General features: G+C 42.1%; 1 protein-coding gene across 1 annotated transcript in view; it reads left to right on the plus strand.

Moving 5' to 3' along the window:
- Window positions 1–15,625, plus strand: part of ARHGAP40 (Rho GTPase activating protein 40) — a 44,078-nt gene that overhangs the window by 15,750 nt on the left and 12,703 nt on the right. The window contains exons 2-5 of the mRNA XM_077832319.1: window positions 3,402–3,601; window positions 8,873–9,093; window positions 13,816–13,894; window positions 15,045–15,205. Coding sequence (XP_077688445.1) covers window positions 3,402–3,601; window positions 8,873–9,093; window positions 13,816–13,894; window positions 15,045–15,205 — 661 coding nt within the window. The remainder of the gene's footprint in view (window positions 1–3,401; window positions 3,602–8,872; window positions 9,094–13,815; window positions 13,895–15,044; window positions 15,206–15,625) is intronic.

A 15,625-nucleotide genomic window follows, 5' to 3' on the forward strand; every position in this document is an offset into this window, starting at 1 on the left:
ACACAATGTGCATGGTAATGAAGTTAGGCCATTTCCTGCACAAATCCAGGTTCTCTCACTCCCTCACCCCCCTCCAAAAACCCACCCCCATACACACACAAACTCACTCTCCTGCTGGTAATAGCAAACTGACCTATTACCAGCAGGAGAGTGAGTGAACCTGGATTTGTGCAGGAAATGGCCTAACTTCATTATCATGCACATTGTGTAAAGAGTTGTCACTTTGGATGGGCTATCACCAGCAGGAGAGTGAATTTGTGGGGGGGGGTGGAGGGTGAGAAAACCTGGATTTGTGCTGGAAATGGCCTAACCTGACGATTACTTTAGATAAGCTATTACCAGCAGGACAGTGGGGTGGGAGGAGGTATTGTTTCATATTCTCTGTGTATATATAAAGTCTGCTGCAGTTTCCACGGTATGCATCTGATGAAGTGAGCTGTAGCTCACGAAAGCTCATGCTCAAATAAATTGGTTAGTCTCTAAGGTGCCACAAGTACTCCTTTTCTTTTTGCGAATACAGACTAACACGGCTGTTACTCTGAGAGCTGTCATTAGTTTCTCTAGAAATACTTCCTTAGTGAAGCCAATAACCACTGTAGAATGAGAAACAGATCTGATCACCGAGGCAAGTGTTTGATCAAGTGACCATTACTTTTATTTGGAATTGGTGTAGGGGAATACCAAGCAGAACTACTCGATTTGGGTCAATAGGGAAGGATATTTCTTTTTTCATCTCCCCAACTCCTACCGTAATATGCTCGTTTCCTCTTCTTAAGAGCTGGTTATCCGATCCCTTTTGTAAGCATTTCTCTCCTTTCTAGGGGACTTCCCAAACATGCAAACGCTAGTCTCTTACTTTGTGACTGTCAGAGCAATACAACTTTCAACAGCTGGGGAGGGGAAGCAGACACTCATCAGGGGGTGGCTGGGTGACCTAATAGGGCTTTAGTATCTTGAACTTCCCTTTCATGGAATCATATCAGTGCACTGTTTGTTCAGCAGGTCCTAGTTGTTTTGCTTCTCTTACTAATTCCCAGTACTGTGAGTCCCAAATGTTTTAAAAACAGCAATCCATGAACTGGGTCCCCAAAAATCATGATTGGCTTAAGCACAGAGATTTAAAAAAAGTATTGGGGTAAAGACTCTTTGGTTTTTGAGCCTTTAGGTTTTATTTCCTCGACCATGATTTCTTTTTTAAAATGAAAGTTTAGTTTCTCACATAATCATGTGACTGCAGGAGCTGTCGCTTCAAGGAAAACACCAACCATTGTGAGACTTGTGATAAAACCACAAGAGTTGGCAACACTGATTTCACCCGTAGAGCTAGTGACAGCCCTCTAAAATGCAGAGTTTGATAATGGCAAAATCTCTGTGACATAACATAGAGGTTCAGTGTTATCATTACTAGTTAGTAGGTTACATAGGGCTAGATCAGTTTATATAGCTTGTGGTAAAATGAGTGGTGTACTCATTTTTTGGTTGTCTCTGTTGCATATATTGCTTGCACTACAAAAGATTTGCATTCTGAGTCTGGAATGATCTAAAATCATTCTTTCCTTCAAGAAGTTTGGGAATACCTATGGAAATCAGGCAAGCGTCGATCAACTGGTGTAGGGACTGGGGCTGAATCCAGGTTCTGTAACCATCAAGTTGTCAAAGCCATTGTGAAAAATCTACTCTGCTCTTGCTCACTTTGAGTGCTGTGGCAGTGTTAATTCCTAAATGCTCACTTCCTGAGACTATGCCTAGAGCATCTTCTATTGTCAAAATAGATCAAGTATCTTTGCTTAAAGCCTAATAATCTGCTGCTCGGCAGACAACTGGGGAGTAATTCTGGTCTCCGTATTTGGTCTCCTAAGGCTTGTGTGATGGGTTGCAGAAACCCCTTTGGAGCTTCCAGCTGGTATGCTGAGACTAACCCTGAGCCTGTTTCTCCTGGCAGCTTGGGACTTCAGTCCTCTGCCTGGTTTGAGCCAGACCCATTAGTCTGCTGCAAACCCAGACCCAGGTCTGAACCACATCCCCCAACAGCTGCAGGCTTAACTGAAAACAGCTTAAGAAGTGTTCCTGTCTCCAGCACTCAGATGCCCAACCCCCAATGGGGTCAAACCCCAAATTGTTTTACTCATAAATTGTTCGCCCTCTATAACACTGATAGAGAGAGATGCACAGCTGTTTGCCTCCCCCCCCATAGGTATTAATAGATACTCTGGGTTAATTAATAAGTAAAAAATGATTTTATTAAATACAAAAAGTAGGATTTCAGTGGTTCCAAGTAATAACAGACAGAACAAAGTGAATTACCAAGCAAAATAAAATAAAACACACAAGCCTATGCCTAATACAGTAAGAAAGTGATTACAGATGAAACCTCACCCTCAGAGATGTTCCTGTAAGCTTCTTTTACAAAGTAGCCTCCTAGTCTGGGTCCAGCAATCACTCACACCCCTGTGGTTACTGTCATTTGTTCCAGTTTCTTTTGGGTGTCCTTTGTGGATGGCGAGGCTTTCTCTTGAGGACAAAATGGAGGGGTCTCCCAGGGGCTTAAATAGACTTTCTCTTTGTGGGTGGATGTATCTGATGAAGTGAGCTGTAGCTCACGAAAGCTCATGCTCAAATAAATTGGTTAGTCTCTAAGGTGCCACAAGTACTCCTTTTCTTTTTGCAAATGCTTTACTATGGCTACTTAAACTCAAACAAGTACACAGCCAATATTCATAACTTCAAATACAAAAATGACACATGCATACAAATAGAATAAATATATTCAGTAGGTCATAACCTTTGCAAAAACATTACATGGCATATGTAGCATAAAACATATTCCGGTTATGTTAGATTTACATTCATAAGCATATTTCCATAAAGAATTATGGGGTGCAACATCACAGTTTGTCTATGCAGCACTGGCTAAGTGTACCAGAAGGGTGTGATTTGTAGAGCGCTCTAAAGTCCTGTGCTCTGACTGCCCCATGTAGACTCTGCTGGCACGCTCTAAAAGGTACCTAGTTTGCACTAACAGTCCCACATTCAATAGGACTGTAGCTTTCTTTGGGGAGGCCTACAGCTTAGCTGACCCGAGCTAGTATGAGATTTTGTTACTCCTCACTTACACTGACGGGTATTCCGTATTAGGTCGTCGGAAAGACAGTCAAAGGAAACGTGCATTGTTACTACTGCCACTCGCGTCCTACTGCATGTAGCTAGACTAATTAATTAATGAGCCTGTTTCCAGCCTTCAACCTCCTATTATCACTAAACAAAAACAATAGGATGTCGCTCACTTATCTTTATTTGGTTGTTGCAGTCATTAATCATGAAGTGTTGACTTATTCTCACTCGGCATGAAAGTCAAGCCCAGATATCAGTTTATTTAATTTATTTCCTTCCTCTCTCCGCAGCAGAAGTTGCCCTTGCAAAATGAGCCAGTTTCCTCAGAAGAGTTCTATGGAGCCCCCATTGTTGGAGTGCATGAATTCCAGAGCAGATTATTTGGACAGCTTGTCAATGGACAATTTTTGGCTGGAGGTGGAGAATATCAAACAGAGCACAGAAGCTGAGCAAGAGGAGTGCAACCTTACAGATGTCAAAACCCCAGAGGGTAGGTCACTGGGAATATGGGTAGAGGGAGCAATGGAAAGGAAAATGTATGTCATTGGCAAGGAACAAATCTCACTGGGTAAAGTTTTGAAAAGTACCTTTGTATCTGAGTCATTTTGAACATGGGATGTAGGCTCCTAAGTCATTTAAGTACATAGGTACTTTTTGATAGTTTTACCTATTACCATTTGGGGAGGGGGGATAAAGAGTAGGGGCAGCTATTTGGATGGGGAAAAGAGCAAAAATATTCTGGGGTGCGAAAGGAATTGTGCAGCATGGTCTCATCTAGAATTAAGGGACAAATTTTTAACAGTGCAAGTGATTAACCGTTGGAATAAACTACCAAGGGAAGTGGTGCCTTCAAGACAGGGGGCCTTTATGAAAGATAGATGGGAACTCGAGGGTCACATTAAAAGATCTGACTGGCTGGACGTGGCCGTAGTTTGCCCACCCCTGGACTAGATCTAATAGTCCCTTCTGGGCATCTGACAAAGTGGGTATTCACCCATGAAAGCTTATGCTCCAATACGTCTGTTAGTCTATAAGGTGCCACAGGACTCTTTGCCACTTTTACAGATCCAGACTAACACGGCTACCCCTCTGATACTTTCTCCTTGCAGTCAGTCTAGCCCACTAGATGGCATTGTAGCATGAGGTCTTCAAAGCTTTGTGTAGCAAAAGAGAGAGCACTGAACGTTTTTTGCAGATCATGAAGTGCAAAGGAAGAGCTTGGATTCCAGACTGCAGTTTAAAGCACTGCTAAAGCAGTATACGCTGCAGGGCATGTGGTTGGAGCTTAGCAAACAACAAATAACAATAACAGAAACAAACTGAGGGCTATGTACAGATGAGGAGCTCCCCAAAATGCTGACACAAATGAAAAATATCCTGATTCTTTCCTGAGAGGAAGTGGTTTATCTCCTCTGGAAAAATTAATCATAGAACTCCCCCACAAACTGTCAGCAAGGCACTTCATGCATGTAAGATGGCCTGGACCCTTCTGGTTATTTGGCTCTCCTGGTACTCCCAAAGCCCCTCACAAGTCCTTCTGTGGCACTGTGTGTGGGAAGGAAGATGGCAGCTTTTCATGCTTCTGAAATTGTATTTAAATCATAACCTGTTCATCGTGCTGCCTCCCCAGTCCTCATAGTTCACGATCTTCAATACTAGTAACTGCCCCTGCTGTCCAGTCACAAGCATGTAGAATTAAATGGGCATTTTTAGGAGCAGGTTTTTTTTTCCCCCAGAAAGAGAGAATGTGATAAAAGACGTCAAGAAACTTGTGTATTGTAGAAAGCAGTGCTGGGCTGACACTAAACTGAAGTTACAAAGATTGAGATTACTGAATCTCAGAAGTTCTTTGTCTCCTGCCCAGCTTGAAGCTCAGTGACTTTGCCATATGTCTAAGAAAGAGATCTGTACAAGGGAAAACCCTTTCCTCTTGCAGCTTCTTTGAAACCCATGTGTCAGAAATTTTCTCTTAGCTTTTGGGATTACAACATATTTTAGTCCAATGCAGGATGGGCTAAATCTCTTTAGGTAATTCAGGGTAATATTCCTTTATGACTACTATTTTTGGCTAAATTACATCTCAAAAGGTGTGTTCATGATGGTCAGTGTTCTCTTTAAATTCCCAGATCCATGTGTCTTCCATATGGTGTTCCCCAAGGGTCAGTCCTAGGACCAATCCTAATCAATTTATTCATAAAGGATCTGGAGAAAGGGGTAAACGGTGAGGTGGCAAAGTTTGCAGATGATACTACACTGCTCAAGATAGTTAAGACCAAAGCAGACTGTGAAGAATTTCAAAAAGATCTCACAAAATTAAGTGATTGGGCAACAAAATGGCAAATGAAATTTAATGTGGATAAATGTAAAGTAATGCACATTGGAAAAAATAACCCCAACTATACATACAATATGATGGGAGCTGTTTTAGCTACAACTAATCAGGAGAAAGATCTTGGAGTCATCATGGATAGTTCTCTGAAGACGTCCACGCAGTGTGCAGCGGCAGTCAAAAAAGCAAACAGGATGTTAGGAATAATTTAAAAAGGGATAGAGAATAAGACAGAGAATATCTTATTGCCCTTATATAAATCCATGGTACGTCCACATCTTGAATAGTGCGTACAGATGTGGTCCCCTCATCTCAAAAAAGATATACTGGCGTTAGAAAAGGTTCAGAGAAGGGCAACTGAAATGATTAGGGGTTTGGAACGGGTCCCATGTGAGGAGAGATTAAAGGGGCTAGGACTTTCATCTTGGAAAAGAGGAGACTAAGGAGGGATATGATAGAGGTATATAAAATCATGAGTGGTGTGGAGAAAGTGAATAAGGAAAAGTTATTCACTTGTTCCCATAATATAAGAACTAGGGGCCACCAATTGAAATTAATGGGCAGCAGGTTTAAAACAAATAAAAGGAAGTTCTTCTTCACTCAGCGCACAGTCAACCTGTGGAACTCCTTGCGTGAGGAGGTTGTGAAGGCTAGGACTATAACAGGGTTTAAAAGAGAACTAGATAAATTCATAGAGGTTAAGTCCATTAATAGCTATTAGTCAGGATGGGTAAGGAATGGTGTCCCTAGCCTCTGTTTGTCAGAGGGTGGAGATGGATGGCAGGAGAGAGATCACTTGATCATTACTTGTTAGGTTCACTGCCTCTGGGGCACCTGGCATTGGCCACTGTTGGTAGATAGAATACTGGGCTGGATGGACCTTTGGTGTGACCCAGGATGGCCATTCTTATGTTCCTCAGTTACATATTTCTCTTCTCTCCCTGGGAATGTTTTCTATCTAGCATCTGTGTAGCTTGGGTCAGCCTTGAAATTATTCTCCAAATTAAATCACCAAGGCCAGATTTTCATGAACCTGTGTACTGGACAGTTCCTCCCAATGGAGTTTCCCAGAGAAATAACCAGTCATACTTGTTTCCTTATATGCCAGCAGTAAATGTAATTTAGCCAAAAGGTTATTAAATGGAAATTATTTAGATGAATTATATTCAAGATACTTTGGATGCATCAGACAGGCCAGTAGGTTTAACAGAAGACCATAAATCAGATACCGAATTAGCTGTGTGTGCCAGTTTTGTTTCCTGTTATGAGTGGAATTGGAAACTTTCAGAGTTGCAAAAATTACACTGACATTTCTCCTCACCACCAAAATTTAATAAACTAAGGCCCTGTTGTGCACACCTTGCTCCCACTGACTTCAGAGGTCAGGATTTTTGTCAGAATAAGGTGTCTAGTGCAAGGCTCTTCAATTAGATTAGATTAAGGCTCCAGTCCTGCAAATACATGAGTAACCTCAAACATCTGAGTTCCCATTGAATTTAGTGGCACTACTCATGTGCACAGGTGTTTATAGGATTGGGGGCTTAATATAGAGCTGGCTGCATTTTTTTTTTTTTGTCCGCTTTTTCCAGCAAAAATGGCTCTCTGACAAAATGGGAACTCAAAAATCTTCCTGGCCAAGTTGAACCTCAGAATAGTAAATCTAGACTACAAAGCAAGTGATACTTGTTTCTGTTCTGTTTTCACCAAGTTAGAAAATAAGGGTTAGCGTGGAAAATATCTTGCACTGTGACTCCATAATGAGCTGTCTCCTCTTTTTTCATTATATGGATTCTTTTGCTTCAGTATACTTCTTTTTAAGGCTATGTGATGAGATGTTAGCTTTATCCAGTTGTTAGGTGAATTTAACTTCACAAGGCTGGGGTACTTCCTATAAAAACATTTAACAGACATACGGTATAATAGAGTGGACAGTCATGGTTTGCTTGAGCAGCTGTCCCAGAAGAGGAAATATCAGTTTCTGTCAGAGGAAGTGCATGAACAAATATCCCCTCTTTAGTCAGTTCAATAGTGATTTTTTGGCCATGTTTGTAAATGGATAAGTACAGAATGTCTGTGAACCTCCCTATAGTGAATAAGCATGGTATGCAGAGACAGGGCTGAGGAAGAGAGGAGGCTGTATGGCAAACAGTGTATTAAGGCTGAAACTACACATGAATATTTTTATCCTCAGAGTTCAAACAGCTGCCTCATTCTCATAGCACTGTCTGAGCTGCACACCGAATGAGTTATGCAGGAAAAATATGCCATGTCCTTAGACTTGATTCATTTGCAGAAGGGGACAGGGTGAAGTTTTTGCAGACAACCTTACATTTGGGATATCTTGACTTCTGAGAGCTTCGCTTTGGACCCATAACATGCTTTGATTATAGTAGTGTGTGTGTGTGTGTGTGTGTATATATATATATATATTTTAAATGAATATAGTTGTAAATTAAATACATAACTTAACTTAATTTTACCTGCATGTATCGACACTGCAAGGATGTCTGGGCCCACTTGAAATGTAATGGCAAATAAACTGTGGTGGTAAAAGAATAATGTTACTGCACCAAGATAACTGCACATAAGAAGTTAAATAAAAGATGATAAAATTGAATCCAGGCAGAATCTGGATATATCCTGAGGTAAATCTAACTATGTATCTTGCTGTTAAAGGAACAATCTAAATAGTAAGAGCATAAAAGCCACCTAGGGAATATCAGTTGTTGTGTTTTAACAGAGCTTTTCTCTTGATTGATTGTGCTAGGAAGCTGTCAGTGGATCAGATGGAGTGAACTGGTGCCGACCCCAGTGCAGTCACTGAGTGGAGTGCTGCTTTATGACAGGGCAGAATTTTGCCTAGGAAGTTCCTTTGAGGCCAGATTGTGGCGGGCAGCTGTGCAATGGGAGAGCACAAGTTTTGCTCCCCCATCCTCATCCCCACAGTGTTCAGCCATAAGCACAGCCAGTGCACTGTCAGAGCGTAAAGATTAGCCTTCAATAGGGAACGATGTGGCATTAGCCTCCCCCCACCCCCAAAGCGGACTTGTTGGTAGCAGGGCCCTACCTTTTCTCCCCATAGCTCAGTGGAGCTGTCCAGCTGCAGAGGGGAGTTTAGGCTGCAGCTTTTGCAATGGGCATGTCCCTCCACACCCCCCAACCCTAATTGATAAGCCCAGTCTCTCCTTGTGCCCACTGGGGTGATGTCACTTGGATCCATCCCCAACCCAGGGCCGTGGCTCAAAGCCCTCTAGATTTCATAAATTGGCAGCTCAGGAGAAACAATCCTTGAGGGACCCAAATGAAATGAGCTGTTGGGATTTTTGGCATGTCTGACTGTCTTTCTAGCCCTGCTTTGTCCAGACTGTATCTGTTAGTTCATAGCGTTACCCTGCTCTCTCACTGCCTTTCTGCTCATCCCTTCCCTCTCAGAGGGAGAAGCCGAAGCTGAGTGGCTACAGGATGCAGGCCTCTCTGACCTAATTGGGGACGACACCTCAGACAATGACAACGTAGTGCTGCTCTCCACCTTGACCAAGACCCAGGCTGCAGCCGTGCAGCGAAGGCTGGATACTTACTCACGGTCACGGCGGAAGAAGAACAAACCGCCCGTGCGTGACGTCAGAGACATTTTTGGTGTGGCCAGCTCCGAGGTATGTTGCTTTACTGACTTCCAGAATGTTTCCATGTGTCCTAGCAGCCGCTTTGGCTTTCTGGCTCTGTGGGGTTATATGACTGAAGCAGCATTTCACCTTTGAGCCTAAGCGGAAATATAACTTGCAGAGTTTGCACCTCAGGGTTACAGTTATAATGTAAAATATTATATTTTATTTTATTTTATTATAAAAATATTTTATAATGTTGTTATAAAAAATAATGTTATAGAATCTGAGGATTTAGAGATTTAACTCTAGTCCAGGGGTTCTCAAACTTCGTTGCACCGTGACCCCCTTCTGACAACAAAAATTACCACATGACCCCAGGAGCGGGGACCAAAGCCAGATCTCCACCACCTCGGGGGATGTGGGGGCAAAGCCAAAGTCCAAGCCCCTCCACCCCAGGCGGGGGCCAAAGCCGAAGTCCAAGTGCTTCAGCTCCAGGCCAGGGGGCCTGTGACCTTAGCCTGGCCACCCAGTGCTGAATCCAAAGCCTCAGGCCTTCGGCTTCAGCCCCAGGCATTGGGGCTCAGGCTTCGGCTTCAGCCCCAGGCCCCAGCAAGTCTAATGCCAGCCATGGCAACCCCATTAAAATGGGGTCACGACCCACTTTGGGGGTCATGAATCACAGTTTGAGAAGTGCTGCTCTATTGAGTGTAGCACTAGTGAAAGGTAGTAGAATGGCAGCTCTGTAAGTCTGAAGACCTCTCTGTAGCCACAGCAGCAAGACAAATTTTTCAGCCACTCTTCTGCCAATGTGTCTTAACAGTGCCTGCATTGAGGGGCTGTTTCAGTGTCCATAGCTTTCCTGCAGACCGTCAACAAGTACCTTAGTTAATGTCCTTAGTGGTGGGGATCTCTGTTATGCTTAATACTCCAGTACATAGTCGACAAGTAGGAGCCTCTTTCCAGAGCTTGCAACACCAGTGACTCCTTGTTGTTAACTGTGTTGGTCAGATCTGAATTCATGAAATGTTTTTGTGTCATACATGGAACATTAGTATTTTACTTGTATTCCAAAAGCACTTAGAGGCCGCAGCTGAGATCATGGCACTCACTATGCATGTACGCAGTCCTCAGAGAGCTCAGACCACATGGACACAAAGGGTAGGGAGAAGAGGTAGTAATTTATAATTTGCTATGGAGTTTGGGGCCAGTGTCCTAGTCAGGAGTGAGAGAATGGATCATAATACAGGCTCCATTTAACATGTTCCTGAACTTAGTCCCATGAAAGTGGGACATTTGGATTAATTGCTCCTCTTCCAATTAATTTGCCTTCAGAGACTTGCTAGTATCAGTCGGTTTTTAAAAAGCATTAGGCAGGATAGCACAGTCCTTAAACCTACCTCATTACAAGCCCTGGAAAGTGGACTTGCTAGTGAATTAACCCAGGGAGCTTATCCAAAAGAAGTTGCCCAATTCCTTCCTTTCCACCTGATGCCTTTTAAAAATTTGGAATACTCATTTATACAAGCTGAGCCTAGCCTGGTGTCATCCTTATAACTCAGACCTTTTGCAGGAATGAGCTGTTCCTTCATACTTCTCCAGATGACCTTTCTGATAGGTTTCAGTTGAACACACTAGTAGTATAAATGTTTGTTTAAATACATGCTGGAAAAATAAACTAGTGTCTCCTTAATATAAGGCTGAAAACCAGTGGCAGATGTTAGCTGTAGCTTTGTCACTGTTCTTAGGTTGAGATAATTCTAGCACGCTTAATTGCACGGAGATAGGGTTATGAATAATCCTGTATAAATGCAGAATGTTCTTGTTCATGCACAAGTGGGTGACAGCACACATGTAGTCATTTTGCATGTGCAGCTAGGGTGACCAAATAGCAAGTGTGGAAAAATTGGGACACTTTTTCAGGGGGTGGGAGGGTAAAGGTGCATATATAAGATAAAGCCCCTAGGATCAGGTTGTCTGGTTATCCTCTGTGGAGCTACAGTACCTGTTTGTGCTCTGGGGTCCAATCTAGTTCCTTTTCTGAAAATTTAATGCTGAATGTTTTAGTTATGACTTATCAGCAACAAATGTAATGTGATCCCATTGGCTCTTGTGAAATTCCATTTTCCATGTCTCCTAAAGCATTTGCTGAGCTTATAAATATCAGTCTCCTGTGTGCATTTGATACATTGCTAATATTTGCGTTTGATAATCCATGCAACTGAGATCAAGCTTCACGCTTTAAAATATTTGGTATAATGTGTGCACATTCAAAGATACTAAACCTGCTTATTTAAATAGCTTTTAACTTGATAAGAAAACAGAATGTTCCATCTCATTTCTAGCTGTAAGCAAGATTCATAGACATCATTCTACAGGCTCTGGTTAGAGCCATTGGAATTATTCATGTTTTCTCTGTATCAATATTGTTGGACTTCAAAGCTTTGCAGTCATGTGTTTAAGATCCCCAAACATTAGCAAAATGTACTGGATAGGGTGAGCAAAGCTAAAAACTGCAAATAAGTATATTTTAAAGCTAGCTCTTTGAAAACTGGTTCCTCCTTTACTGACTTGCCAAGACCTGAATTCCATATTCCTGGGTTTTCTTCCCCTTATTGCAAGAGAAGATGAAATCATAAGCACTTAAAATAAAAAGGGAAATTAATCTGTTCTCTCTTCTGAGTTTTGCGATACCCTCCTCCATTGCAGGGGAAATACCAAATCCTTAATTCGGGTCATTAAAGAGCAATCAGTGTCTTTATTTGTAATATTTAATTCTTTGTATTTTAATGCCCTGGGATCCTAAACAACTTGTATAATGTGTTGATTAGTACCCTTTTACAGACTCTGATCCAGAGTCCCATTGATTTCAATAAGCTTTGGAGCAGGCCAGTTTTTTTCACAGAACATCTTGAATGTTGGGCCAACTTCTGCCTTCCAATGCAAGTGTGGGTTTCCTGCTGAAGATTGTGGGAGCCCTGTACAAACAAATATACTTAGCATGTCTTGTCTTCCTGGTGCTTCCACAAACATGAGCTCTCACAATACCCCTTTGTATGGTGGTTGAATATTATCCCCACTTTACAGATGAGAAAACTGAGGCATATAGAAGTAATCTGATTTTTCCAACAGGCGCACAGGAAGTTCACTGCATTCCAAGTCTTGAACCCAGATCCTGTGATTCCTCGTCCACTGCCTTAATCACAAAACTATCTCACTCAGAAAAAAGTCAGTGCAAAAGGCAGAGACTAACAATTGCAAACCTGGCTCCTGGTCCTATGATCAGACCCTCGCCCATATTCCTGTTCCCCTTCAGATGCATGTTTCCTCCTGTTTCTAATGCTGTTCTTACTGTGAATTCTAGGTGCCACATTTGATCTAAGGAAAGTATTATGCCCAATAAATATGTCAACGGTGAGAGTTATCCTGCAGTTTTGCGGTCAATGGGAGTCCAGCTGTTGACTTCAGTAGGGGCAGGTTCAGGGCCTATGAAGGAACCACTCATGCTCCAATGGATCAAAACCAGCAAGGACTCTTAATTTGCTTCACAATGACAAAATTTCCTTATCTGAGTTCTCTACCGGTATTTTCAGTGGGTGTGGCATTGCAGTCTGCCTTAACCTCCTGTTTACATCTCTGAAGCAGCATTTTTAGTCCTCAAAACAACTTGCATTTCTAGCATAGCTTTTCACACACATGCATGCAGCCGCATTGTTCACAGAATAGGCACGCCAGGTTGGAAAGGACCATGGTACTCTGATGTCATTCTGTGTGCTTGTTAGGTACAGGACTGTAGTTGCTAAGTCACTGGCCAGCTATATCCAAGGTTAATCAACCATGTATTTTGTTCAAGAAAAGAAGTAAAATCTTTCTCTGCACCTGGATGATTTTACTTATTTGCAATGGCTCAGCATAGGTTCCTTATTCTTTATTGCTGAGTTAACTGGACACTAAGACCATTGCAATTGGAGCTAGTTAGAAGGTCTTGATTAAAGTTTTTGAGGTAAAAAACTTGAATGAAAATATTTTTTCCTGTTTCACAGCCAGCTCTGTTGACCATGGGATTTTATCAGCATGTCCTTAGGAGGCATCTGGGATCACACTAATTTTTTAGACACATGTCACTTCAGGGACCTATATGACTTGTGGCAAAGAGATGCATTATTGTAGAGCAGACAAAAGGGAAACATTGTGTTGCTTAGTCTGCTTAGTGCATTTTCATCCATGTGGCTAAATGGCATATAATTGAAGAAAGTGACTTCTCCTCAAAGGCCAGTATTCCATGGATGGATCACGCTGTGGGTGGATGTCACAGGAGCTGTTCGAATGAAAACTGACTGCTGATTGGTGCATTTTGACAGACAGTTAGAACACTTAAACGAAATAGATATGTCCACTGACTCCTGAAGCTGTGAAAGAGTAAGAATTGGTGATTTAACAATGGTGTGAGTGTACGGGTTATGGAGGGAGGGGCAGGGAGAGGAGTGCTAGTTGCAGGTTTCTGCTGCTGAAGAAAGTAGCTATAGATACTCTAAAACTAAGACATGTACCCTGAGGTTTGTGAAGCATTTTATTTCATAGCAGTTTTTAAGTGATTGTCACATCCATGGCAGACTGTTCAGATTTCAACTCAACCAAATGGCATTGTTATAGCTCTTCAATGGTAGAGAGCAAGATTATTTGGCATGTTACTTTTTGCCAAAACGAGGATGCCCCATGTTGGTCTCTGATCTGCTCTGCATGTGGCATATTGTGTTCCATCCTTTTTTCTAGGAGATGGTAGTGGAGATGGAGGAATCCGACAAGAATCGGTGTCAGCACAGTGTGGAGACTTCAAACTACGCTCAGAAACGTAAGGCGGTTTTACTGTATTGTAAATCTACAGTGTGTCATTGACGTTAAGGAAGGGAGTATGTTTTGGGAACAGAGCATCTATGATAAGCTCTTTTTCACAATATAAAAACACAAGCAAATATCCCTCTGCCTTCTTCGTTAGCAGCAGTGGAAAACTAAGAGCTGTACCTGCACCACTTCCATCAGAATCTCATCCCTTTATAAGGGATTAAAACATACACATGAGATATAATTCACTCTGCTGTTTAATTTCTCTCTTTTCACGTATGCAAAGGCCAAGGTTTAGAACTGTTCAAGTTTCGGGTTTTCCTAATTGATCCTTGGCTTAAAAGAAGTCAGGGAGCGCAGCACTTGTTTACACTTTGAATTAGTAACTGACTTTGGAGTCAACCTGGCAAACACAATATTCAGATAATGTGCAACTGCGTACATGAATTGACCTTTGTTTATCATCTCCAACAGCAAGGAAATTCCTAGGTAGGGCTAAAAATCCAGGAGGGAAAGGCTTCTAATCTAAATTCTTAAACGGCTTTGCCTCCAGTATTAAAGGTTCTGAGAAGAGTGTTATCTTTATGTAACACACATCCTACGTGCTATGATATCTAGGTTCAGTGCCATCTGGTAATGGCAGAGCATTGGCCTAGATTTTTTTAACCCAAACATTTCATCTGTCATGGGTTTGCTAGACCTGTCCCAATGCAAAAATAGTGTTGTGTGGTGTTCGTTTTTTAGAGGATAAAGTTTATGGAGTAATATCACATTGTTACAGACCTGGGCAGTTGCTATGGATTGTGAAAATAAGTAGTTTGAGATTAACGCATGCTATCATACCAAAATCAATTGTGTGTCTTATGTTTAAGAAGTTGTCCATCTAGACATTCATTCATTTCAAGGTCGTCTTAGACATCTTGCGTGTCGCTGACCTGGTAGATCGTAGATATAATATGACTTTAAGCCAGTCTATCCTGTTGAACATGGACATAATACTGTGTGCTGACAAACCTTGCCCAGCTCAAATACCCACGGAAGTTGTTTGTTTATGGTGGCTCCACAAGTCTTGCACTTTAATACACATTCCTAGGTTAGTTTGCCCATGTGTCCCCTTTGCTTTCCAAACTTCCTCAACTAAGAGATTCTTTTATCCATAGCAGATTCAAGGGGACTCCCGGATTTTCCTTGCATGCTCGGAAGCCCTGGAAAAGAGGAGATATTCTGTACTGACATTGCCTACTCGGAGCAAGCAGCCATTTTGCTCAAGGGATCATTTGTACGGGAGTCTAGGAGGATAAAGGACGAGAGCGCCCTAACTGTAAGGGCTTTAAGGCACTTCTCCCCTCAGAACCTGTTGAACTCCCCTCTTATAGAGAGAAGCCTTGGGAACTTAGTTCACTTTGTGTTTTCAGGGTATTAAACAGGTTAGACTTCTGCGTAAGCATAGCAGAACTGTGTACGTGTGAATGGGGGAGTTCATGTGCTTGTAATGCAATGATAAATAAAAGGAACTGTGTTGTGGTAGAAGTCAGGAAAGGTGGTATCTCTGCATCAAATCTTAGCTGATGTAACACCTACAGTTCTGCATTGTTGGTGTCTGGACCACTTGCATTTCCTCTTTTCACTGTACATTAGAGGAAGGATAATAACCAGACCCAAGGTACATGTTGGGGAATTTTGACTTGCATAGGAAAAGAGACTCTGTCAAAGCCGAATTAAGCTATTGGGCCCCTTTCTA

Source organism: Eretmochelys imbricata, chromosome 13 (assembly GCF_965152235.1).
Source record: "Eretmochelys imbricata isolate rEreImb1 chromosome 13, rEreImb1.hap1, whole genome shotgun sequence".
Taxonomy (NCBI): Eukaryota; Metazoa; Chordata; order Testudines; family Cheloniidae; genus Eretmochelys; species Eretmochelys imbricata.